At 46.3% G+C, this 26,094-nt stretch overlaps 1 protein-coding gene across 1 annotated transcript; it reads left to right on the top strand.

The window, feature by feature from the left end:
• Positions 1–8,199: 8,199 nt before the first annotated feature.
• Positions 8,200–13,357, top strand: SIX6 (SIX homeobox 6). Its single transcript, XM_077820585.1, has 2 exons — positions 8,200–8,771; positions 13,189–13,357. Exons 1-2 carry the CDS (start codon positions 8,200–8,202, stop codon positions 13,355–13,357), a joined length of 741 nt encoding a protein of 246 aa, XP_077676711.1.
• The last annotated feature ends 12,737 nt before the right edge of the window (positions 13,358–26,094 follow it).

Here is a 26,094-nt window from a genome sequence, read left to right as displayed (position 1 = left end):
TTTCATAATATCTTCACTAATCAATGAGGAGTAGGTTGACTTCCTCAGAAGAGAGATGTGGGCAGTTCAGTGCTTTGAAAAGGTCCTCAGGACCTGATCCCCTCCAACATATCTGGCAAATGACCAGAAGAAGTTCTGCCTCTGATACCAGACAGTTAGACTGTTCTAACACACCCACTCTTTAAATTTTCTTTTCTTCATTACTCATGCCCTTTCCCTCTCATTTTGGAGTACATACATATATTTGTCTCCTCAGGAAGCTGTCCTCTGGAAAGCTGCCTTCAGATCTTCATTTCCCTTCCACTCAAGATGGTGGAGATGATCAGGAAACACAAAACCAAATCCAGTGCAATCCCAGTGTAATAGGAAATTTGTTTCTGAGGAAGTCTATAGGTCATTGGTACTCTCAAAAAGTCTAAAAAGATAAAAAAATAGCTGAAAAAGACCAAGAAAATTTAATCTAAATCCTATAAGAAAGCAAGGAAGCATCATCTTTCTTCTGTTTTTAGTCCTCTCCTATTTCTCCTCCTGAAGAGGAAGAATTATTAGCCTCTCAAGCTAAACAATCATACCATGACAAATAGAAACTTTATTCCCCCCAGAGTGTGTAGAAACTATATGCAGACAAGTGATTAACGCCATAGGCATCCAGCTAATGAAACAAGAGGTAAGTAAAAATGTCCCAGACAAATACCTTCCTTCTAAATCCAAATCAGAATCCTGCATGCCTCTGTTCTCCTCTTTTGAGGACGTAATTAAATCAGAATGAGAATGCCCAGATAATGGAAAGAAGCTAAGCTATCAGGCATTACATTTCTACAAACTTAAGGCACCCCTTAGCTCCACACCTTTTATCCCAAAAATAGACACAGCAGTCACATTGTCTGAGGAAATGGTGTTTCCTTCAGAAGGGGATTTCCATTATTACATATCCTCCTTTATAATAAAGCAATAACAAAGAGAATAATCCCAGAAATCTGTATCGGTAGATGTCCTATTTCATCAATAGTCAAAATCCCATGTGTGCATTCCTTCCCATACCTTTAGTTCCCCAAATTGCAAACAACAGCAAACAGAAAGAGCAGCAATCATATTAATCACTCCAGCCTGGCTAAGAAGACCTTGGTACTCACACTTAATAAGATGCCCCAGTTGGCACATTCTTCTACCTCACAGATCAACCCTCCTATCCCAGAGCTCCATTCTGCACCATCCTCCCTCGATCTAACTGTATTGAAACAGAAATGGGGATTCTATGTGAAACAAGATATACACATGATCTCATGTATGTAATCCTACTGACTTCCAAAAGAGTATCTGGAAATCAAAAATATTCTAACACTGGGAAAAAAATGCTATTCTTCCTGACTTCACAGTCCCAAATACTTAAAATGTAGAAAGCAATTAAACTAGCTAAAACCACATAGATACCACATTCTCCCAGTATGGGATTTAAATCTGGTTCTTCAACTATCTCTACCACCTTTAAACCTATGAATTCTGCAGAGCCCTATATTCTATTAAAATATGTTTTCCTAATTATAGCCCACAACTCCAGCAAGGGAATATCAGTAACTTCAGTATATCCATGGAAGAGCCATACTGTATTTTTCATAAAGACAAAAAAGTCTTCTGTACATCCCTTGCTTTCATTCTAAGGTAGCACTTCATTTCACAATTCCCCATAAATTGTTCTCCTCTTGTTTTGTCCAAATCCAAAGAACAAAATGGCAGATGAAAATCAATGTTGATACGTGCCAAGAAATGCATATTGGAAAAAATAATCCCAACTATACGTGCAAAATGAGGGATCTAGCTGTTTTCACTCAAGAAAGAAATCTTGGAGTATCATGGGTAGTTCTCTGAAAACATCTGCTCAGTGTTCAGTAGCAGTCAAAAAAGCTACCGGCATGTTAGGAACCATTAGGAAAATGATAAATAATAAGACAGAAGATATCATAATGCCACTATATAAATCCATGATACTCCCACACCTTGAATACTGCATGCAGTTCTGGTTGCCCCCTCTTAAAAGAGATATATTAGAATTGGACAAGGTAGAGAGAAGGACAACAAAAATTAAGGGTATGGAACAGCTTCCATATGAGGAGAGATTAAAAAGTCAGGGACTATTCTGATTGGGAAAGAGACAACTTTGACATATGACAGAGGTCAATAAAATTATGAATGGTGTAGAGAAAGAGTTATCTACCCCTTCACATAATACAAGAACCAGAGGTCACCCAATAAAATTAATTGGCAGCCTGTGTAAAACAAACAAAGGAAAATATTTCTTCACTGGATGCATAGTCAACCTCTGGAACTCGCTGCCAGGGGAAGTTGTGAAGGCCAAAAGTACAGCTGGTTTAAAAAAATAATTAGGTAAGTTAGTGGAGGATAGGTTCACTAATAGCTATTAGCCAAGATGGTCAGGGACTCAAGCCCATGTTCCAGGTCTTCCAATGCCTCCAACTGCCAGAAGCTGGGACTGGAGGACAGGGGATGGATCACTCAAATTTACCATGTTTTGTCCATTCCCTCTGAAGCACCTGGCACTGGCCACTGCAGAGACAGGATCCTGGGCTAGATGGACCCAGTATGGCAGTTCTTATGACCCTCAAGGGGAGCTTTGGCATAAACTTACAAGTCTGAAGAGCAGTAAAGATTTACCTGAAGCATAGAAGCAAATAAGGAGAACCTGTGTACTTCTCATTTCCTTCCATCCAAAATGTAAAGGTACCAAGCCTTCAAAACCAACAATATCAAGATTTATTATTTGCTATAAAAAGAGAGACAAACCAGTTTCTGAGGGCATGCCACCAGGTCCACAACTACCAGGTCCTGGACAGAAGGAACTTCAGCATCCACAGAGGAGATATGGAAAACAGGAATGTTGTCCTCCACACTAAATTCAGGAGATACTATCAGATAGGCCTGCGGATGTATATTTGGAAAGAAGATGCTTCAGTTAGTGGTCCCTAGATAACACGAAGTCCTCTTGGCATTAGGGATTCTCCTTGCACCTTTCCCTTCTGATTTCCCTTCCTCTTCTTTTTTCACTGCTTGCTACTTCTTATTCATCATGAAAGAACAGAGATGTTATGAAAGAGAATGGAAAATGTGTTACCTGATAACTTTCTTTTTCTGTCACTTTTGTGTTATTTCATGTAACTGCTTTACTACTGTTACGTGATTGCCATGTGCTGTGCAGGAGTGGTGTGTATAGTTTTATTTTTTAACTATGGTTAAAGTTTTGCTCCTAAAAAGAATGTATGCCAGCTAATGTGGTACAGTAAAATGGTAACTTCTGTGATATTCAATGGAATGTTATTACCTTTCTCTAGAACAGTAAACATAAAATTGTTTAACATCTCTGGAAGATTTTTCTCCTCTCAACCTGTAGTGTGTCTATGCCCCTCAGTCATACTGTGTAATCTGAAGTGGAAAGTGGAGTATTCCTCCCCCAAGATTTTTTTATATTAGAATACCTATCATTTGCTGTCATCTGGCCCACTGCAAGGCAAAATGTATTTTCTCATCATATGTATTTTTAAAATTCTATACATCTCTAGTGACTGTGATTAACAGTCCTTGCATCTGAAGAAGTGGTTTTTTACCCACGAAAGCTTATGCCCACATAAATCTGTTAGTCTTTAAGGTGCCACCCTACTCCTTGTTGGTTTTGTGGATACAGACTAACACGCCTAGTCCTTGGGATACAGTTGCTTCTGCATGTGAAAGTATTTAAAGATAAACAACAAAATCACTCCTTAGCATAATTTGGCTTTGTGGCACTTCCTCATGGATGTCTGGCCCACATAGGCCAATGATTGGATTATGTTCATCTGTGAAAGAAATAATAGGGATAATAATCTTCAGTTCTAATATGCAAGAATATCCTTCATGTAGGGCCCAATTCTGACTTCAGTTACACAAGGATAATTCCCCACAACCATCCCTGTGTATCTGAGTTCAGAACTGGGCTCTAAATCATTATCCTTATTGTTATGTAATAATAATAAAAATGAGAATATTCATGTAATATACAAACTATGAATAAATGCAATAGTCATTTACCTTTCTCTGTCTCCCTCCCTCTCTCTGCCTGTATATATATACGCCTACATATCACAAACAGTACATACAGAGAGAGATGGTATTTCCTAGTCATACATATCATGGAGTTAAAGATCGTTTGTTTTTCATATGAAGCTACTCATAGATAAGCGAATCTATTATCTGCTACATCGAGGTGATTTACTTGATCAGACTAGAAAACCGAACAAGACACACAGTACACATAAAAAGCATATATGAAAAAAACTCTATTTGGTACTGAGAAGTGCGCTTTAGAAACCATGCCAGCAGCCAAATCCAAAGGCAGGCGAATGTGCTGTATTACAATGCCTTGGTCACACATACATCCCCCAGAATTGTTCTTATATGGTAATGCAAAGTTTTCTTTCCAAAGAGCAAAATTTTGCCCCCACAGTTGTAGAGCAAATATTGTGGGGGTTCCCAGCATGAGAATGAAGATTTTTACCATTAATTTTTTACCAGCCCTTAATTTTTTTTCTTTCGCAGAAAGTTGCCAAAAAAAATCCCCTAAAAGTGGAAGGGATCAGGGAAGTCCTATCTATTTAGAAAATAAACTAATGCACCTCTAAAGTAGTGTTTCAGTTGTGTCACAAACCCCAGAAAGAAAGAAAGAAAGAAGCAGTCCCTCCGTGCGCCGTCTTTAACTCCTCTTTTACAAAGACACAACCGAGTTCAGAACCGTGTCGGGTTGCCTCAGATTGTAACAATATTTAAACGCAGAGGTTTGCATTTAATTCTCATAATTTAAGACTCACTAATCATGGCGGGTGGGCACTGAATGCTCAGAAGTTTCCCTGGAGACCCGAACTTTTTCTTGGAAGCTAGTGCCGTATTTAAGCCGGTCGATTTGGGTTTATATATGTACAGTGCCTTTTATTTCCCCTCAGGAAGGTGCTGAAAGTCCCCTTCGGGCTGCTAGCATTTTCTCACCCAGCCCAGGCTCTGGGAAACAAAACTGGGACAAGGGGAAGAAGCCTTCCAAAACATTGTGCTGATTCTTGTCCTCTCTAGCTGCACCGGATCTCTTCATTAGAATTTCCTTAGCCTACGGTCTGGACTTTCATTATCTAGACTGCCTCCACTCTGTTCATGGTCATTACACTGCATCCCAGTAATTCACTTGTTAGATCATGTGCACATTAAAAGCCTACCTACGTTTTGTTTTTAAAAATCTGACCAGTCTGAATAACTACCGCGTTAGCACCGTGAACCAGACAGACTTTCCGGCCACACCGAAGCAGGAAGGTCTCAGCGGCGGTAAATGAGGCTCGAAGGTCACTTATACCTGCCTAGGACAGCCTGCCTCGTTCACCTTACGATGAACTTAGGGTCTGGAGATATCTCAACGTACAATGGCAAGACAGGGAAGATAAATCATTGGGACGAGTTATCGGCGCTTTAGTTACAGTGGGGGAAAACTGAAAATAATACCAGGAAACCCGCCAGCTCTATAAACTCGAGCACCTTGTCCCCCGCTTGCTCGGCAATATTTTCACACCCTCCGATGCTCTTTTGAATGATGGTTTGTGCTGGGGGGTGTCTGGGGGATTTATTTTTTCATTTACAGAGTCCTATTGCCTTAATTGTGCCACGCATTTTAATTCTCCTGCACAACACTGGAGGGGAGGGGGATCTCTTCCTGGATTTCTGAGTTTCAGAAGCGTTTACAAGCTAGGTCTTCTCCCAGGCCTGTCCTTCTACACATCCTCACAAATTAAACACTGGTGTAGAAGGTTGAAGCCGAAAAGTCTTCTATTTCAAAAGTTTCTAGGGCGTGTTTCGGACCTTGGGATTTTGTGTATATGCTCCTCCTCCTCCTTCTCCTTCTTCTCTTCTTCTTCTTCTTTTCCCTCTCCCCCGCCCCAGCCCCCGCGCTGTCGGTTTTTATGAAAATGAGCAGTATTGAAAGCCTTTCCATCCCGCTAGCTGTGAGCCTCACATAAATGATGTAAATGGCTCCGAGGTTTCTTTTTCAAGTGAACTGTGTAGATCTGTGAAAATAATATCAGGGGTTTCCGTCAGAATGAGCTTAGCACGGTACTGAGGCATGCCATAATCTGACCCGACACCTCCAACCATCTGCGCTATCTATCCGCCTTCTGATTTACCAAATCTTCACAAGCAAAAGACAAACTGTACTTGATACTAAAGAAAAGACGGCGAGCTCCGGTCCAGGGCCTTTCTGCGGAGAGATGATGGGAGAAACTGTAAATCTGGTTAATTTCAGTCTATAGGCAACTGGCAAAAGATCCCCCCCGTTTTGTTTGTTTTGTTTTGTTTTTTAAGAAACAACAGTACAAGAAAATCAGATTAGGAAGGCATTTCTTTTGACAACTGTTCCAGGGGAAAAAATGCATCGCACAGGGCGTAAGAGAACATCTTGAGTTTAATTCCGAATATATGCTGCCTTTCCAAGCCTGGCTCCTAATGTTCCCACAAACAAATTGCTACCGAACAGCCCCATCTAGAATAAAGCTTGGCTGCTTTTTTCCCCCCATCCCCCTCCAGAAAACACAACGGATCCTAACAGTTCAGAAAGTGATTTCATTTCTTTCCTGGCAGCCATGATAATAATGCATCTCTTTATTTATTTGGGCAGGAGTGGAAGGGATATTAATAAATTCGCTTCTCTCCCAGGACTAGAATCATCACCCTCAGTTTAGGAACAGTCGGAGCTGATTATTAGAAGGCCATCAATATTTTAAAAGATCCCTAAAATCTGCTTTAAGTTGCTGACTTGACCTACAAATGACTTCTCACTCTCGATGGTTATTCTCGGTGTTTATTCTGGGCCACTCAACCGAAACCAATTAGGTTGTAAATGTAAACATACAAAGCTTTATTTGGGCAAAGGAGGGAGCTGGACTCCCCGAAATGAATCCCTCGCCCTAATTACCGAGGGGGGTCACAGGGCCCTGGGTGGGAGATCACTGGAGGGAGAGGTTGATCTGTCGAATATTGGCTGCCCATTTAGTGCTTCTGACAATATTCCATTATGGTTGCTTGCCTGCTTCATTTATTATCTGATTTCTTGGTTGGACCTGATCTCATCTTTTCCTTGGCAGTAGACTGTGCAGAGCTGTCTGGGAGGCAGTGCAAAGCTCACTCCTGGATTGGATGGCTCTATAGGAGACAAGGGTGGGCGCAGTAGTCTTCGAAAGAAGCTAGACAAGTCCCCTGGTTCACTGGAACCCAGCAGAGGCGGGGGGTGTACGTGTGGGTGGGGGTGGGTGGGGGTGACATTCGCATGCTTCACTCCAACTGCAATTTGATATTGTCCGCTCCCCAAAGTGCTCTGTTTATTTTCCTTTTCACGGCCCTGTTAGGGTGCCCGCTCCACGGAAGAAAGCCTTCCCACGCGTGCCTGTGGGGATGGGAGGAGGCGGGGGATTGTTTTTTTTTTTCAGGCTGCGATTTGGGAAAGATCTAGCCCTCGGCCCGCTGAGACGCATGAGCAACGGGCTGCTGGGGAAAGCTGCAGACAGTATCCCCCCACGTCTCTGCCGGTGTGAGTCCTTCCCCTTGCCGGTGGGTGGGTGCACCTCCTCCTGCTTTTGCAAATACCTTTGAAAGTCAAACTCTTCACCAAAGGGCGCTGGGCGCTGTCGAGTCCTGGGAGGTGCTGAAATCTCTCCAGCGCGCTGCCTTCCGCCTTGATGGGCAGAGGCTGACAGTGAGTGGCAGGCCCCTCCATGGAAACCGGGGAGCCAATCTGCCCAGTCCAAGAGCAAACCAGGATTCCCCTCCAGCATCTGAACAGCAGCGTGTTCTTCGCTTCTCCCCCTCCCCCCCCCCACGCCATCCTCCTCCATCCCCCCACCCCCGCGCACACCTCCCCCCCCTGGAAACCGCCGCCTAAGCGCTCCCAATTCCTTCCCCTCCCTGCCACTTCCACCGCTGCAGCCGCCGCCGCCGCCCGAGTGCCCCTGCGAGCCTGGGGAAAGGCGCACGCGGAGCCGCAAATCCGCCCAGTACCCCAGATTCCCGTGTGGGTGTGCGGGGCGGGGGGGGGGATCTCGGGGTCCTTCCGCCGCGCGTGGGTTTCCTCCCCTTCCTCCCGTCGCTCCCCAGCCGGGCGGAGACGCTGCCGCGGCCGCCTCGATGTTCCAGCTGCCCTCCCTTAATTTCAGCCCCCAGCAAGTGGCCGGGGTCTGCGAGACCCTGGAGGAGAGCGGGGACATTGAGCGCCTGGGTCGCTTCCTCTGGTCCCTGCCGGTGGCCCCCGCGGCATGCGAGGCCCTGAACAAGAACGAGTCGGTGCTGAGAGCCCGGGCCATAGTGTCCTTCCACACGGGCAACTACCGGGAGCTCTACCACATCCTGGAGAACCACAAGTTCACCAAGGGCTCGCACGCCAAGCTGCAGGCCCTCTGGCTGGAGGCGCACTACCAGGAAGCCGAGAAGCTGCGGGGCCGGCCCCTGGGGCCCGTGGACAAGTACCGGGTCCGGAAGAAGTTCCCGTTGCCCCGCACCATCTGGGACGGGGAGCAGAAGACGCACTGCTTCAAGGAGAGAACGAGGCACTTGCTGCGGGAGTGGTACCTGCAGGACCCTTACCCCAACCCCAGCAAAAAGCGAGAACTGGCCCAGGCTACCGGACTTACCCCTACACAAGTGGGCAACTGGTTCAAAAACCGCAGACAAAGAGACAGGGCAGCAGCCGCTAAGAACAGGTCGGTACCTTGCTGTTTTCCTGCTTTTCGGTTTAGAACAAGCTGCCCCTAGCCTGGTTCTTCTCCTCCGCGCTGAGCAGGGGATGCTTGGCGGCTGGAATAAAGCTGGCAGAGCCGCATTTCCCTCCAGCTGAGCGATAGACTTGCTTTTTAATACTTTGAAAGGTTGCAATGCGTACCATGGACGCTGCTGGCTTTCACTGGCACTTGCATAAATACAGAAGGAAGGCGGAAATTAATGCAGTTAGTCCCTTAAAATCTGCGCCCTTTCCCCAATCCCAGTACTTGCTCGCCTTTTGTCCCCATGTCAAATATTAAAGCTCTGAACGATATTTCTGTGTCTTGGACCCATTGCGGAAGACATGGGGTTTGTTGCCATTTCGGGGATGCTTTGTTTTATGAGGATGGTTTTGCCTTTTACATTATTCTTCAGATTGCAACATAGGAAATGACATACTTGAAAGATTCTCCGTGTTGGGGAAGCTTAAATTAATAGATTAGCTGCAAGAAACGATTTGTATTTCCCTTGAAGAAGTAGCGGCTTAGGTGGGGCATCAGAAAAGGATTTTCTGCACGGTTTCTAATAGTTAATATAATGAATATGATACAGAGATGGGGAACATTCGCTCAGTCACTCATTTTCCAGCCTTTTGCCCTTTAAATATCAAATATATAAAGAAGCTAACCAAACATATATTTAAAAAAAATCTATTCCCATTCCAAGTTTTGATTTAAAGTATTTAGAAAGCTACATAAAATAGACCCATCTATTAAGCCATTAGTATAATTTTGCAGGCTCCTTTCAGAAAACATCATCAATTGTTCTAATAGGAAACAATGTTGTACACATATTTCAAGATCTGATTTTAAAATAGCCTTATTATTTACAAGACACGATCTTTTCATTTTGTTTAGTTGCGGGCGCTTTTAAACCCTTAGGAATCGTTTCTGGATTATTTTTGGTTGTTGTTGTTTTCAATAGAAAATGGTTTGTTTGGGTTGTTTTTTCCTTTGCAATGTTATTGTTTTGTATTATTTATCTGAAATTGGCGACATAAGCAAATGTCCTGGAAAGCGGAAACGACTCTCCAAATTATGGATCAAATTCCTGCCAGTGATTCCTGGGTTGTTGTCTTTTTCAGAAGTCAGCAGGAAGATAACTAGGTAAAGTGCATGGGTCGCACCCTGGACTGGTTCAAAAAGAGTTCTGAAAAGACGTGACTACATAATTAAAAAATAAATATTGCCTGAGGGCTGTGAATTAAATAAAAATACCGCAATCCCTATTTCTGGAATTGTTTAAGAGAAAAAAATTAAGCCTTTCTAAACATGGGCAGGACACACCGCCCTTGTGAATGGCAAAATCATGCTCTGTACGGGGATCCCCTTTCAAAAGAACTAAAGCTGCTGGAAAGACTTCAGGAAGGGAGTGGGGGCAACGCATGGGCGCAGGCTGAAGCATCAGGAGCCGGGGGTCCTGGCTGTGTGTTTGCAGCCAAAAGCTAAATGGCTGGTCCAACGTGGCTAGATTTGGCTGACTGGGGAACTGGGGCTGGTTTGGCCAGCGAGGGTGGCAGTATGGAGTGGCTGGTTAGCTGTTGGGGTAGGATAGGTGATTAGGCATGGGGGTAGGAGGTCTAGGTGAAGGCTGGTTACCTGTTGGGGTAGGATAGGTGATTAGGCATGGGGGTGGGAGGTATAGGTGAAGGCTGGTTAGCTGTTGGGGTAGGTGATTAGGCATGGGGGTGGGAGGTATAGGTGAAGGCTGGTCAGCTGTTGGGGTAGGATAGGTGATTAGGCATGGGAGTGGGAGGTATAGGTGAAGGCTGGTTAGCTGTTGGGGTAGGATAGGTGATTAGGCGTGGGGGTGGGAGGTATAGGTGGAGGCTGGTTAGCTGTTGGGGTAGGTGATTAGGCATGGGGGTGGGAGGTATAGGTGGAGGCTGGTTAGCTGTTGGGGTAGGTGATTAGGCATGGGGGTGGGAGGTATAGGTGGAGGCTGGTTAGCTGTTGGGATAGGATAGGTGATTAGGCATGGGGTAGGAGGTATAGGTGGAGGCTGGTTAGCTGTTGGGATAGGTGATTAGGCATGGGGGTGGGAGGTCTAGGTGAAGGCTGGTTATCTGTTGGGGTAGGATAGGTGATTAGGCATGGGCGTGGGAAGTATAGGTGGAGGCTGGTCAGCTGTTAGGGTAGGTGATTTGGCATGGGGGTGGGAGGTATAGGTGGAGGCTGGTTAACTGTTGGAATGAGATAGGTGGTTGAGATGGGGATAGACTGGATGGAGTGGAGAGTTAACTGCTAGAATTAGTTTGATTGCAAATGGTAGGGTGACTGGCTAGCTCTTAGGATGTGGTAGGTGATTGGCTACCTGGTGGATGGGATACATGATTGGGGTAGTGTGGCTGGTAGGCTCTTGGATGGGAGAGGAGGTTGTGGTTGGGTGGTGTGACCAGCTGGCTGTTGGATGGGATAGGTAACTGAGGTGGGGTGGCTGGTTGGCTGTTGGATGGGATAGGTGACTGAGGTGGGGTGGCTGGTTGGCTGTTGGATGGGATAGGTGATTGGAGTGGGGGCTGTTGGTTCTTGGCTAGGATAGGTGACTGAGTTTTGGGCGCTGGTTGGCTGGGATAGGTGGCTGGTGTGGGGTGGGGTGGTGGTTGGATTGGATATGTGATTGCGGTGCAAAGGCTGTTTGGCTGTTGGAAGAGATAGGTGATTGGGGTATGGGGAGTGGTTGGTGGTTGGATGGGATAAGTGGCTGGTGTGGGGTGGGGTGGCTGTTGGATGAGATGGGTGACTCGGGAGCTGGTTGGATGAGATAGGTGACTGGGCTGGAGTGGGTGGCTTTTGAATGGGATAAGTGACTGGGATGGGGGTGGGGTAGCTGTTTGATGGGATAGGTGACGGGGTGGAGGAGCTGTTGGCTGGTATAGGTGACTGGGGTGGGGGAGGTGTTGGCTGGGATAGGTGATGGGGGCTAGTTGGCTGGGATAAGTGACTGAGGTGGAGGAACTGTTGGCTGTTGGATGGGAGAGATGATGGGGGCTGGTTGGCGGTTGGCTGGGATAGGTGACTGGGGTGTGGGAGCTGTTGGAAGGGATGGGTGGCTGGCGTGGGGGTTAGGTGGCTGTGGATGGGATAGGTGGTGGGGGGCTGGTTGACTGTTGGCTGGGATGGGTGACTGGGGTGGGGGAAGCTGTTGGCTGGGATGGGTGACTGGGGTGGGGGAAGCTGTTGGCTGGGATGGGTGACTGGGGTGGGGGAAGCTGTTGGCTGGTATAGGTGACTGGGGTGGGGAGGTGTTGGCTGGGATAGGTGATGGGGGCTAGTTGGCTGGGATAAGTGACTGAGGTGGAGGAACTGTTGGCTGTTGGATGGGAGAGATGATGGGGGCTGGTTGGCGGTTGGCTGGGATAGGTGACTGGGGTGTGGGAGCTGTTGGAAGGGATGGGTGGCTGGCGTGGGGGTTAGGTGGCTGTGGATGGGATAGGTGGTGGGGGGCTGGTTGACTGTTGGCTGGGATGGGTGACTGGGGTGGGGGAAGCTGTTGGCTGGGATGGGTGACTGGGGTGGGGGAAGCTGTTGGCTGGGATGGGTGACTGGGGTGGGGAAAGCTGTTGGCTGCGATGGGTGACTGGGGTGGGGGAAGCTGTTGGCTGGGATAGGTGACTGGGTGGGGAAGCTGTTGGCTGGGATGGGTGACTGGGGTGGGGGAAGCTGTTGGCTGTTGGCTGGGATGGGTGACTGGGGTGGGGGAGCTGTTGGCTGCTGGCTGGGATGGGTGACTGGGGTGAGGGAAGCTTTTGGCTGGGAGGGGTGACTGGGGTGGGGGAAGCTGTTGACTGTTGGCTGCGATAGGTGACTGGGGTATAGTTGGCTGGGATAGGTGACTGTGTGGGGAAGCTGTTGGCTGTTGGCTGGGATGGGTGACTGGGGTGGGGGAAGCTGTTGGCTGGGATGGGTGACCGGGGTGGGGGAAGCTGGTGGCTGCTGGCTGGGATGGGTGACTGGGGTGGGGGGAGCTGGTGGCTGCTGGCTGGGATGGGTGACCGGGGTGGGGGAGCTGGTGGCTGCTGGCTGGGATGGGTGACTGGGGTGGGGGAAGCTGTTGGCTGCGATAGGTGACTGGGGTATAGTTGGCTGGGATAGGTGACTGTGTGGGGAAGCTGTTGGCTGTTGGCTGGGATGGGTGACTGGGGTGGGGGAAGCTGTTGGCTGGGATGGGTGACTGGGGTGGGGGAGCTGGTGGCTGCTGGCTGGGATGGGTGACCGGGGTGGGGGAGCTGGTGGCTGCTGGCTGGGATGGGTGACCGGGGTGGGGGAAGCTGGTGGCTGCTGGCTGGGATGGGTGACTGGGGCGGGATATACGGCTGTTGCTGCGCTGTGATTGTGTCTGTCTCCTGGTTCCTTGCAGGCTACAGCAGCAGGTCTTATCCCAAGGCTCGGTGCGCTCGCTGCAGACCGAGGAGGAGAGCGCAGGGGAGCCGCTGGGGGCCGCTTCCAGTCCCGCAGCCAGCCTGTCCAGCAAAGCGGCCACCTCTGCCATTTCCATCACATCCAGCGACAGCGAATGTGACATCTGACACAACAGCCAAGACAAAACAGGGGGAGAGAATCGAGCTAAACACAGTGCCTGCCTACAGAACATCCTGGCTCCGTTCCCACTCGGAGCCTACCCCGGGCTGCCAGATTGCCAGGGCGCCATGATCCATGAGCATGCCCTCTTCCCGTGTAAACAGCGGGCGCGTTCCGTCTTAGACCCGTAGGAGACTCTATTAACAGAAATCTTTGTCGCCTTTATTTAAAAGGATCTGCTGAAACGATGCCTCAGAAACAAAAATGCCAAGTTGCAAAATGTTTGAGCGCCTGCCCTGTGTCCCGCGTGGGTATTTCATGTTGAAAAGACGCTGTTATTAATTATTATTATTATTTTATTTGATTATTATTATTTTCTTTTTTGCTTTACTTTAAAGGGTTTTTATATATATAATGTTTATTTACTTATTTAAGGGATTGCTATGGTAGATTTTTCTATTATTATTTTATTATTATTATTTTGGCTTGTTGTCTATGTGCACAGGTGACTTGTAGAGCATGTGCAGGATCAATACTGTAGGAAGCAGCCTAAAACAATAATAAAATATTTGGTGAGCAACTTTTCTTACTTAAAGGGTCTGTTTTTAAATTCTTGAGGTCGGAGCCAACGCACAGAGCCCGTCGGCTTAAGGAGGTGGTTCTCTGATTCCATTGAAATCTTACCATAGATTTGCCTGGTTCCGAAATAATTAGTCATTTCTCATTTGCAACACAGGGGGAGAGAGAGAGGTGATGAAACGCTCTGGATTCTGAGTGACTTCCCCACGCAGGGTTTATTATACAGTTCAGCAGTAACTAAATATCAAATCCATTTCACAGGCGTTAAAAGGAATCAAAACGGGGCGGGATGGGCAGCGTTGGGAAATCTGCATTTTAGTGAGAGCACAATGGTAAGGGAGAATTTGACTCATCCACGCTGGTCAAGAGAAATGAATGTGGCTAGCTGAGAATCTAGGATCTAGTTAGTCCCATGTGGAGGAAGGGGGCAGGCAGTGCTGCGCGCTCGGCGGATAGCAAGATCTTGCTGTTTGCCTGGATCTTGCTTCGAATGGCCGAGATTTCGCGCTGTATCAACAAAGAATTATGAATGGGGGAGGGAGGAAGCCTGTAAGCAAGGCCATAAATACCCCTTCCGTGTAACATCAGCTGCAGCTCCCTCATTTACCTGGCAAATAAAATAAAGGTTCATAAATTAAATAACCCTCCAGACTAGAACACCATTATAGATCAGATGGGGGGGGGGTCATTCCTTCGCTACGGGTCGTTAACGTGCATTGTCTGGATTTTTTTTTAAGATTGTTTTTGCTCTGAGAAAGCCAACGCCATCCAAAGATAGCTAAGCTTTTCCCCAGCAAAAGGATTTTATATTATACATTCTGACATTGATCTCTAAATCGCTTGAGCTGTGCTTTTTTTGTCTGCTCGGGCTCATTGCATTTGCCTCCCTGTCCTCAGAGACGTGCCACCCCGAATAAGCTGATTGCTTGGCTTGTTTGAGCAGGCGAAGCGTTGTACACAGGGGGAGCAAAGGGGAGATGGACATGGGGCTTCCTAGACAACTGAGGGAATCCTGGGACCGCGAATATCCGCTTTTGGTTTCTAAAGGAGACAGTCCCGGTTCAGTTTCAGGAATCGAAAGAAACCTTCAAATCAGACACCCATATTTACTGGAAACATATCTTAAAAGGGATGGGGGTGGAGAAGAGAGCCGTTGTCATTCAACTGCATTGATACAGTCACTCAGTATTTGCTCCCCAGTTGCAGAAAGCAGATTCCCACCTGAGCTTTTAGCTGCCCCTAAATTTGTGCTTTAATCGGTAGAAGGTCGGCACTGAGTCTGCGTTTTACTTCCTTATGATCATAATAATTCCTCGGTGTTTCTTCCAGTGCACCAATGATGGGCCGAACACGCAGAGGCTGGTTTTTACTAACTAAATTCTAAGTCCTTTTGGAAGCAAACTATTTCCTATTTTAATAGCATGAGAAACTAACAGATCTGTGGATGAGACATATACGTTATGAATATGTGCCTCTAAAAAAAAATCAATTATCTACTTTCATTTAAAAACATGACCAGGCTAAATCGCTTTAGAGCTTTAGGATCTCTGGTTACCTTTCAAAAATGTTATCAGAAGACGCTTTAAAAAACATTAGACGTGGTGTTTTCCCACCAAAGCAGCAGATCTACTGAGTCTGATCAAAGATGATAACTACAAATAGAAAGTTGCCCGGATTAATATATTGGCTTTGCTGTATTACCAGACTTCATAGCTTTTAAAGTAATCATTCCTAATTAAAATCCCGTGGTGCTCAAAGCAATCACCTAATTCTGTGTTAAAAGAGGAGGCTGAGAATTTTTTTTATGGTCTGGTACCTTCATTTCAAAATCAGATTCTCATTTTGTTTGACGATAAGAAGTTATGTTTTAACTACATAATTTTAACTCCATAATATGCATCTCTCTAAAATCGGACACGCTGCTCAGATTAAAAACCAGAACGTGATTTACAAGCTTGTTTAAAGGGAGCCTGTGACCGAAACACATCCGCTAAGAGTATTGTGGCTTCTTTTTACGTTTTAAGCGCTGCATTTTCTTGACAGACAGCACTTTCAAACAATTAGTTGTTATCTCATAAAGATTTTCTTCCGAGCTGTGAAGTGAATCTGCTAGAATTGAGTAAAATATTTTATTTCCATCCAAGTAGCCACTGAAGTCTTTGAGAGTTTTGCCATTTACTTTTATAGGACAGGAACAATATCGGACCTTATATTTGTTCTGATTCTATCTATCTATCTATCTATCTATCTATCTATCTGTCTGTCTGTCTATTTTACTAGACAGAGATAAAGAGGTACATTTAGATCTATATTTAGATATTCTAAATATCTATCAATGTATGGAAGATTTTGATATCTAGTTAGATAACCATATAAATAGTTTACAGATACAGATAATCTTACTGTTCGTTTGTAGGATTTTCTTTGCTTGTTATCTTCATCGTATCTAGCTAGCTAAGATTTTCTTGGTTTTATGTCCCGTGATATATATAACAATATAAAATTATCTATATTTATATACAGATAGAAGTACTATGAGGATACAATAAGATAGACTATAGATTTATGGATCTTGAAAGAATAACATCAGTATACAGAGAATTCTGAGGGATGAGAAAAATTGAACGTTTGGTGACCTTAATTACGCACTATAGCAAAGTATAAAACCATCAGGGCCATATTATCTCGTCATAGTATATAGATTCATACAGATCATTTGTAAACTATAGTACATAGATTCATATAGACCATCGTCGTTTCAATTCATTTAAATCATCAGACACTGAGGATGTGTGTGTGGGTGAGACAGAGAGAGATTTTAGCAATGTAACGTGTATATGAAGACAGAATGTTCCACTGATCGTCCTATATTTTGCTACAAAGGCTGTTAAGCACTTTAGCAGCTCCCCTCACTTCTCAGCCTTCCTGCATGTTGATGTTGTTCTTCTTGTAAGAACCATCGAGGCAGGAATATCTTTCTCACACACATGAGATGCCCTGACATTCTCTTCTCAAAAATCAGCACCAGGCACTTAACGTATTTTTCTCCCACTTTGTTTGCTTAAAAAAAAAAAAAAGAAAACTGTATTTACATTCAACAAAATGCGAGAGAAAAGTTCGCTAAAAGTCTGCCTTGACCTCTCCCTGTTTAGCGGAACAAAGAAGAAAATATTGTATCAAAAGTAACGAGAATGGGGAGTAAGGAGAAAAGAAACAGCTTCTTCTCTATTCAGCTGGGCTGGGGGGCGGGGGGGTTTGGATATTTCCGTTTCTTTTGAGAAGCAGGGCAGCCCTGGGCAGGGATGAATGGAAAAGTCTTGTAAGTGGTCTATGAGGCTGTCAAACTGCTCAGAGTAATAAGCGCTAATGATGGGGTCTCGAGTCCTCCCTGGGACAAAAGGGGGCTTCGAGGGCTCGCAGAGGCTGAATAGCTAATAAGTTTTCAGGGCGCGGGGGAGGGAGGGTGAGGTAGGTGCCGACCAATTGATTTTGCAAGTGCAAAGAAAAGCGAGGCTTGCAGGTTGGGGCGAGTCTTGTCCCGGTGCAGCTGGGGACAGAAGGCCCACTTACCAGGGTACTGCATTGTAAAGGGCAAAGCTAGGCCCTGGAGAGCAGAGAGGCTGCTACGAGCGGGTGACCACAATACAGCCAGGAGAATGCGCCTAGGGAAAGCCGCAACACGCTTGTCCAAACACTGCAGGGCGAGATCACCCGTGTACATGCCGGGCACAAGCGTGTGCAGAGTGAGTACACACGCCGACAAATCTTTCGCTCCAGTTTGCACACCCCTGGAGCAGGAGGGGGTTGCTCCATGACTGTCCCGTATGCTGACCCCGCATAAACGAGCAATTGCTTTCTTATTGTTCTGTGGCAGTCTTTTGCTGATCGCCTGCTAACGCGTTTTCATTGCAGACAAAGGGGGATTTGGAAATCAACTGACAGCTCCACCCTGGCTGAGAGAGCTGCTCTGCCTGGCTTGCTGTCCCGAGAATTTAATGTGCTTCCTTGTCGGTAGGGGTTAGAAACCAGACCTGGTATAGAACAGACGCACAACTCCCCCCTAAGACCTCTGCGAAGCAGACGAGTGTGTCTTTTAGGGCTAAACATGGGCGAGCTTTGCATTCGGGGCCTTTCCCGCATCCAATTAAGTGCTTGGGAGGATCAGAATCGCTCCCTGTTCCAGCTACTCCCTGGCACTGTCCACACATTATAACTGCAAGAGGCGGGTGTGGCTGCTAACTGCCCCTTCCGCTGCTGTTACCGGCATTTAAGGCGAATGTTTTAGGAGTGCGGGGCCACAACCAGCCCAATGGGTGGAGCTGCGGTACGAACCTACAGCCCCAGAGTCAGGGCCCGGCCCTACGGAGGAGGAGCCCCACTGAAAACCGACCCATGCGTTTGGCCCGCTGGGAAAGAGAAGGAATTGCGAATGGGACGTTTAACACAGCGTTCGAGGTGGCGTGGCCCGGAGGGAGGAGGCGGGTGATAACAAACATGCATATTCCCAGGGGTTTCTCCCGCGGGACCCCCAATCTGTGCCTTTGTGTGGGAATGAACCATATGGGCCTGTGTCCCTACCGCCGCCCCAAGCCACTGGCCTGGCTAGCAGCAGCTCCATAGCCTGGACGGAGGAGGAGGATGGAATTCAGATTTGCACCCTGCATACAGACTACGAGTAAATGGAGCAAGCAGGCCTTGGGTTCCTCAGCTAGAATCTCATGCCACTCCCCGATCTCTTTGGGCAAAATCCGCATGAAGAGGGGGCGCCGGGGGGGGGGGCGGAGACCTCCCTTATCCACGGAGGGAAAACTTCACCGCAGCCTCATTGGCGAATGGAGACTTGGTTGCATAAAACTATCAATTCCAGTCTTTTAATGGGGGGCAGGTTGCCTCTATAATATAACAAAAGGCTGTAAAATACCAGTAAAGGCGACCCTGGCCCTTACGCGCATGCACAGCTCAGCAGGGCGTTGCTGGGGACCCCTCTCCGCAGCCCTGGAGCCCTTCAGATTGCTTGGCTTTGAAATTGTGGGCCTGGGAGCATCGTGTTTTAATTGCAAACCAGTGATGTGTTTAACAGTTTGGGGGCGGAGGTGGGGGGATGAGCAGCTGCTTTATTTATTTTATTTTATTTTCTAACCCTCCGCTCTTTGGTGCCCGTTGTTATTTTTATGGGAAATTACGTTAAAAAACTTGCCAGTTATTAACTACGCGCAGCGGCCTCCTGATTGTCACCCTTGCAGTATTCAATGCCCGGTGGCAGCTAAGCTGTTTCAGATCACATCGGGCTGCTTCCTGAAGTCCAGACTCATCCCTTGGGTCCCACTGTCTCTTCCTTCTATTCCCCCCTAAATAAATGTGGGTGTTTGCGGGGGGGAGGGGAATATTATTTTCTCTTGCGTCAAAGCCTAGGGATTAAAATGGTTTAGCTTCTTTCTTAGTGGTAATCATTAATATTACAGTGGATGTTATAATCAATGGATGCGAGAAAGGTATTGATATTAGACTAATAACCACAACCATTTGATTTGTTATTTTACTCCATTACTCGTTAGACTTTAGGGTAAGATCCTATTGTACAGGCTGATAGAGGCACTGGAGCCAGTAGGTAGATGATCAAGCTTTGGCTCTTGTTTCCTACTATGTTTAATAAGCAAAATCCAATTAAAATTAATCGACTGATGCTTTCCCAGCACTATATTCTTGAATAATACCCGATAAAATTAGATAACAGTAGTTTCTTGAGTACCCTGCCTCAAAAAAAAAAAAAAAATCATTTGCCAAGCTGTAGTATTTTGCCCTTTTATTAACGTGATATTTGTACTGCTAAAAAACCTAATGGACCATAGAGCGGGCGCTCTCCTGGGTTTTTAATGGGGCTTTATGTAGGAAAAAAACAATCTAAAGCACGACTCTGGTCTATTGCGCAGAGGGACCGCCTATGATGAGACGTTAAATCGTGGCCACTGCTGCCTTATATGGCTTTGTGCGTAGGCAGTTCGGCTCCGAGTCCTATGATTTTTAATTGTGTCGTTCGTTTCCACAGCCAGGCCACTGAAGATGAAACGGCTCGCTCGATTGCCAGTGGGCTTCGAGCGTGGCTAGCACCCAGCCCTAGGAAGGAGGAACAACGAGGCAGGTGCAGCTGCGCACTCGCCATCCCGACCATTACACGGGGATGGGACGCTCCGGCGCGGCTCCGGGCTGGACTCCGAAGTAAAGCCATGTGAGGCCGCTGGCTGCCACGCCCTGCGCGCGCCATCAGGGTCAGCACCCTGGCTGGGTCACCCGGCCTGAGCTGGGGGCTGCCTGGGTTTGGAGAGCGGGAGCGCTGCTCTGTTACGGGGGTGGTCTGGAGCTCCGGCAGCAGGAGCGGGGCTGTCATAATTTGTTAGTGGAGGGCAGCTGTGGGGGGCTTGCAAAATCTCATTTCCTACAAAGGATCCTACAGCCCAGTTCCTACTGTGTGATCTCTGCAGCGCCCGCCTTATCCTGCATCAGCAGACTGCCGTGGGGCTGGAGGAATGCAGAACAGGTCCACTGTACTGTGTAGTTTTAAGCGATAGGCAGACCTATGTAAAAGGCATGGGTTTCTCTGTTTTCCTTGCTGGAGGAAGGGTTGCTTTGAGGTGGAACGGTTAGGGTGGGGAGCAAAGGAAGGAAATGGGAGATCATGGGAAATGCAAGAGACCCCCCTGGGCGTTGGGGATGGTTTAGGGAGCAAATGGTTTATACCATTGGCTTTCCTTTGGCTGAAGGTGGTGGCAAAGTGCTCTGTCATAAAGCTCCTCCTCCGATTTAAAATGCCCTATGATTACCACTGGAGCTACTCCAGATGTACAGTGATGGGAATCTGCCCCTTGGATTCCAAAGCTCTCAATCTCTCTTTGTCACACACCCATCCTTGTGCAGAAGGAATTGAATTTGTTCCTTGTGCGGCAAAGAGCTGATTTACATTGTGTGCTCGGAGATACTAGAGAGAGAATAAGGCCACATCTACACTGCAAAGTTTCGTTCACACAATTTATGTTGGTAGGAAGCCACCATGGTTGCTTGTGCACGTATGTATTTGGGCCCTTTTGTCAGTGGGCACATACTCACCAGGAGTGCTTGTGTCGATGCACAGGGCGGAGCACCATCGGCAAGTAGCCCAGTATGCAACTTGCCACCATCCAGCGCACTGTCTTTTGGAAAGTTTTGTCAACGCGTGGTGGGGCCGAAACAAGTTGTGCAGAGGTGCTGGGAGCAAGGGGTCAACTTCACAGTGTACAATTGTCTCCATCCCATAATGTCCTCTATATCCCATAATTTTCTCACTTTTTTCGAAATCCCACAAACCTGCATGACCTTCCTTACTGTCCATCATCTCTGACAGAAGCATGGAACCTGCACAGCTCTGTACTATTGTCATGAGTGTTGCAAGCATAGGATGCGTGATACAGAGCCACAAGAAGAACCAAATCAGTGGGGAACACGATTCCTTGGGGGACAGATTGCTGTAGGACACAGCAAGAACCAATTCAAGGTTGGTGGTATTCACAGAGAAGCTGCAGATGGTGGAGTGCTGCTTCTGGGACTGAGAAGTGAGCCCTGTCTGGTGGGATTGCATCATAATGCAGGTTTGGAATGATGAGCAGTGGCTGCAGAACTTTCAGATGCATAAGGCCACATTTCTGGATCTGTGCACTGAGCTCACCCCAGTCCTCCAGCTCCGGGTCACCAAAATGAGAGCTGCACTGACAGTGGAGAAGTGAGTGGCGATCACACTGCGGAAACCTGCAATGTCAGTTTTCTACCTGTCAGTGGGAAACCATTTTGAAGTTGGAAAATCCACTGTGGAGGCCATTGTCATGCAAGCTTGCACGGCCACTAATCACCTCCAGCTATGCAGGACTGTGACTCTCAGCAATGTGCAGGACATCGTGGAAGAAATATGCAGCACTAGGATTCCCAAACTGTGATGAAGCAATAGACAGCACCCATATCCCTATTTTGGCACCAGACCACATTGCCACAGAGCACATTAACAGAAAGGGCTACTTTTCTGTGGTTATGCAAGCACTGGTGTATCACCAGGGATGCCTCACTTACATCAGTGTTGGCTCATCAGGGAAGGTGCATGACATTCACATCTTTAAGAACACAGGATTTTTCAGAAAGCTACAAGCAGGGACGATCTTTCCTGACCAGTGGGTTAGCACTGGAAATGTTGAAATGCCAATAGTGATCCTGGGGGACACAGCCTATCTGCTGCTCTCCTGGCTTATGAATGCATACACCTGCCACCTCAACAGCACCAAGGAGAGATTCAACTACCGATTCAGCAAGTGCAAAATGATACTTGAATGTGCTTTTGGTATATTAAAGAGATGCTGGTGTTGTTTACTCACAAGATTGGATCTCACTGAGAAAAATATCCCAATGGCTATAGCTGCCTGCTGTGTCCTCCGTGTATCTGTGAAGCAATGGGGAAAAGTTGTTACTGGGGTGCAGGGTGGAGGTGAAGCAGCTGTCTGATGAGTTTGAATAGCCAGACATAAGGGCTATTAAAAGAGTTCAATGCAGAGCTATACAGCTCAGGGAGGCTTTGAAAGAACATTTTAACAGTGAGTCACAGTAATGAGTTATGGTATACTGTGCTTTACCTGGCCCTGCTGTTTTGTGGCCTGTTAGGAATTGTGTGGTGCTTGCTGTACATGTAAGAGTATAACACTGCCAATGTACTAATTCATTTTGTTTGTCACCGAGCCTATGAGTTGTGTACGGTAACAAGTAATTGGTTGCTTTCAGAACTGTTTAGGCATTCTGCAGCCTATGCTGTGAATGAATAAAGATGAATTAATTTTCCAAATAATAGAATTTTATTGAGTAACAAAATCAGTGCAAAGAAAAAATCTACATTAAAAGAAAATGCATCAAAAACTTAATAAAGTAATAGAAGAGAACTTATGAAGGGAAAAAAACATTCATGTCCATTTTAGCTACACATACACTAACCGAGGCTTTCACAGATTGGTGTATGTGTGACGGAATGCACCCCTGTATTCACACCTTACAGATTATTGTAATATTCCTTGTACAAATTACGCCTTGTGAAGTATCATTTGAAAATTCATAACTTACTGATCAGTAATATCATGGTAAAATATGCATAGCTGCATTATGTGTAAAATTAAACATTTCCCCCTGTATGAAGTTAAAAATACATGTTTGGACTCAGGTAGCATCAAACTGGTCAAATAGACCTGTCTTGAACAAAGGAGTGTATTCTTCTCTTAATTTACATTTAAACAGTAAACAGAGTCATCAGGCAGAAAGAGGGAAGGGAGCAACAGAAGACGCTCACACAGGTGAAAAAACGCAGCAGGGAACATCTAACACAGACTCTTTGTCTCCTTGTTCTCAGCTGGAAATGCTTTTCAAGAGGGGTAGTGAAACTATAAAAAGGAGATGCAAACAGCCCAAAAGGCCTCCCTTCTCCCTCCCTGTGCATCTCACTCTTTGCACCTGAGAAGACAAAAGAAGCAATCGTTGGATGTGAAGGAGGGGTCCTGACCTAGAGGCTGGTCAGTAATGCTGTTGGAAGCATGTGGTCAAAGCTTTGCTTTAAATCTAATATAGTTTTATCTTTATTTTTCTTGTAACCATTTCTGACTTCTATGCCTCATTGCTTGTGCTCACTTCAAATCTCTCTCTTTGCAGTTAACAAACTTGTTTTATTATTTTATCTAATCCAAAGTGTTTCAGTTAAACTGTCTGGGAAATTGTATTTAAGGTTATAAACTGGTGTATTTATTCCCTTAAAGGAATAACAGACTTAATATATTTGGAATGTCCAGAAAAGGGCTGGGCAGCACAAGACATATATTTTTGGGGGGAAGTCCAGGACTGGGGGTGTGTTGGGGGTCACCCTGCAGAAGTAACTCAGGCTGGTAAAAGCCATAAAGTAACCCAAGTGTGGCTGGCTGGCTGCAGTTACACACACACACACACACACACACACACACACACACTTAGGGTGTGACCTGCATGCTGGAAGGTTGTTTGTGAGTGGCCCAGGTGGGAGCTACTGCAGCAAGTCATGGGTGCAGGGCAGAGGTTGCACAGCCCCTCACTGGTCTGGACTGCACCCTGGTATGTACCAATATGTGAAGCTCTGGTTGTCTTTAATGCCCCTGGAGTAGAGTTGTAGGGGTAATGCAGTGACCCCTGATGCCATCTTGTAGGTGGGGAGGGGGGGTGGAGAGAGGTGCCTGTAAGTCCAAAGGAATCTGCAGCATCTGTTTGCTCCCAGAAAAGCCCCATTATGTCCTGGTGCTTCTCCCTCTCCTTTTCCTGCTGGAACCCCTGTGCCTTTCTCCTCTCCACTCTTTCCTTTTCCAGGCTGTCTGCAATGTTCGCCCTGTGCTCACGGTCTGATGCAGCATGGGCTTGCAGGATCTCATTGAACATGTCATCTGTAACCCCAGAACTTGACATTACTTCAGTCAACCATTTTGTGTGTCCAACCACTGCTAGCTGAAAACCAAATACCACATAGCTAGAAATAATTTTAGAGCTGAGAGGCAAGGCCAAATAGCTGCACAGTTGCAGTTGTAACAAAAAGTTAATATACCATAAAAATAAAAATAAAATATTTAAGCAGCTGACCTTGGTTAAGTGTCCCTGACATATAGGTTTTATTGTTGTTATAACTAAAAATACAAAAAATGTTTTAATAATAAAAAATAATAAGTAATTTACTAAAATTTTAAAAATTGGCAATGCACTAGGGTTTCCTGTGGTAACCCACTAAAATCACTACATGTTATGTTCTTTTTTTAAAGTTAACTATAAAAAATTAAGCAAAAATATACACTATAAAGCAGTTCAAGGGAACTTTTCTTTGGGCAGGGAGCTGGCACATAAATTCCCCAGCAGCTGGAGGGAAGAAGGGCCTCCGGGAGCCTGGTTGCTGATTACTCAAAACCATGTCAGATGTTAGGTAAATATAGATGTTTGGGATGCTCTGAACCTACTTCTACAGCATGTTTGTGTATGGTGTGCTTAAAACCTAACAAAAAAAGGAGTTTTAGGTAAAAGCACTTTTGTATGTACCAATCATTTATCAAACAAAGGAGCTGTGTCCTCACTAATTTATTCCTAACACTGCCTAAAAAAACCCAGTTAAGTTAGCACTGCTTTCAGTTTTAAAAACCCTGGGTAACAATCCTGTGTCCTCTTCTTTCTCCTCCTTATCTGGCTCAGGTGTTCCATGGGTGTGCAGTGGGACCCCCTCAAGGCCTCAATGGCAGTAGCTGAAGATAAAACACATAGAGGTACCATTGTCAGTACAGTCACAACGGAAAGGAAAACTTAAGATTCAGAACCCCTTTAAAGTTTTTAACAAGATATGCTCATTCACACTTCTGCTTGGGATTGCTTGTGCACGGCGCCACTCGCAGCAACAGCAATGGTGAGCACGGCCCGCCTGGGTGAGGGAAATGAGGAGCGAGTTGCTTGGTTGTATGAAACTAGGAGTGTAGGGAAATGGCACTGACTACTGGCACCATTTTCCACAGGTGGTGATGATTTTATGTGATAACTCACTCCTGGGAGCAACAAAGGCACAGAGAGCACAGCTGCTGCTGGCGTCCCAAAGCTGCCCGGGCCCGTATGCCATTAGTCTGTGTATTGCAGTGGTGCCTGCCGGTGTTGTCACTGAGTGGCAGGAGAAAGCATCCTCCCCTGGAGGAAGAAATAAGGCTGCCATTCAGGGGAGGATTGCAGAGAACCTCCCTGGAAGTATCATCAAGATCTCTCAGGAGGAAACAAGGGACATCTCTGAGTACATAAACACACTGCTCAACAAGGCCTCCCTTGCCTAACTCTGCAGGCTATGAAAAACAGACAAGAAGTTTACCTCTCACTGTTATACCGCTACCTCTTCTAGTACGAGTCAATTAAAGAAAAGTCAATAGCTGTGTCTTGTTAAGTTCACGGCGCCATCACTGTAATGGGAAATACATTTACCCGATTCAGAGTAACAGCCGTGTTAGTCTGTATTCGCAAAAAGAAAAGGAGTACTTGTGGCACCTTAGAGACTAACCAATTTATTTGAGCATAAGCTTTCGTGAGCTACAGCTAACTTCTTCGGACCTCGGACCTCTAAGACAGGGGCCATATT

The sequence above is a fragment of the Eretmochelys imbricata genome, chromosome 6 (assembly GCF_965152235.1).
Source record: "Eretmochelys imbricata isolate rEreImb1 chromosome 6, rEreImb1.hap1, whole genome shotgun sequence".
NCBI classification, from domain to species: Eukaryota; Metazoa; Chordata; order Testudines; family Cheloniidae; genus Eretmochelys; species Eretmochelys imbricata.
This window is presented reverse-complemented; position numbering and strand designations above follow the sequence as displayed.

Coding starts and splice junctions, on each gene's coding strand:
- SIX6 (XM_077820585.1), top strand. CDS start 8,200: ATGTTCCAGCTGCCCTCCCTTAATTTCAGCCCCCAGCAAGTGGCCGGG. Junction 8,772..13,188: donor GCAGCAGCCGCTAAGAACAG/GTCGGTACCTTG, acceptor GGTTCCTTGCAG/GCTACAGCAGCAGGTCTTAT.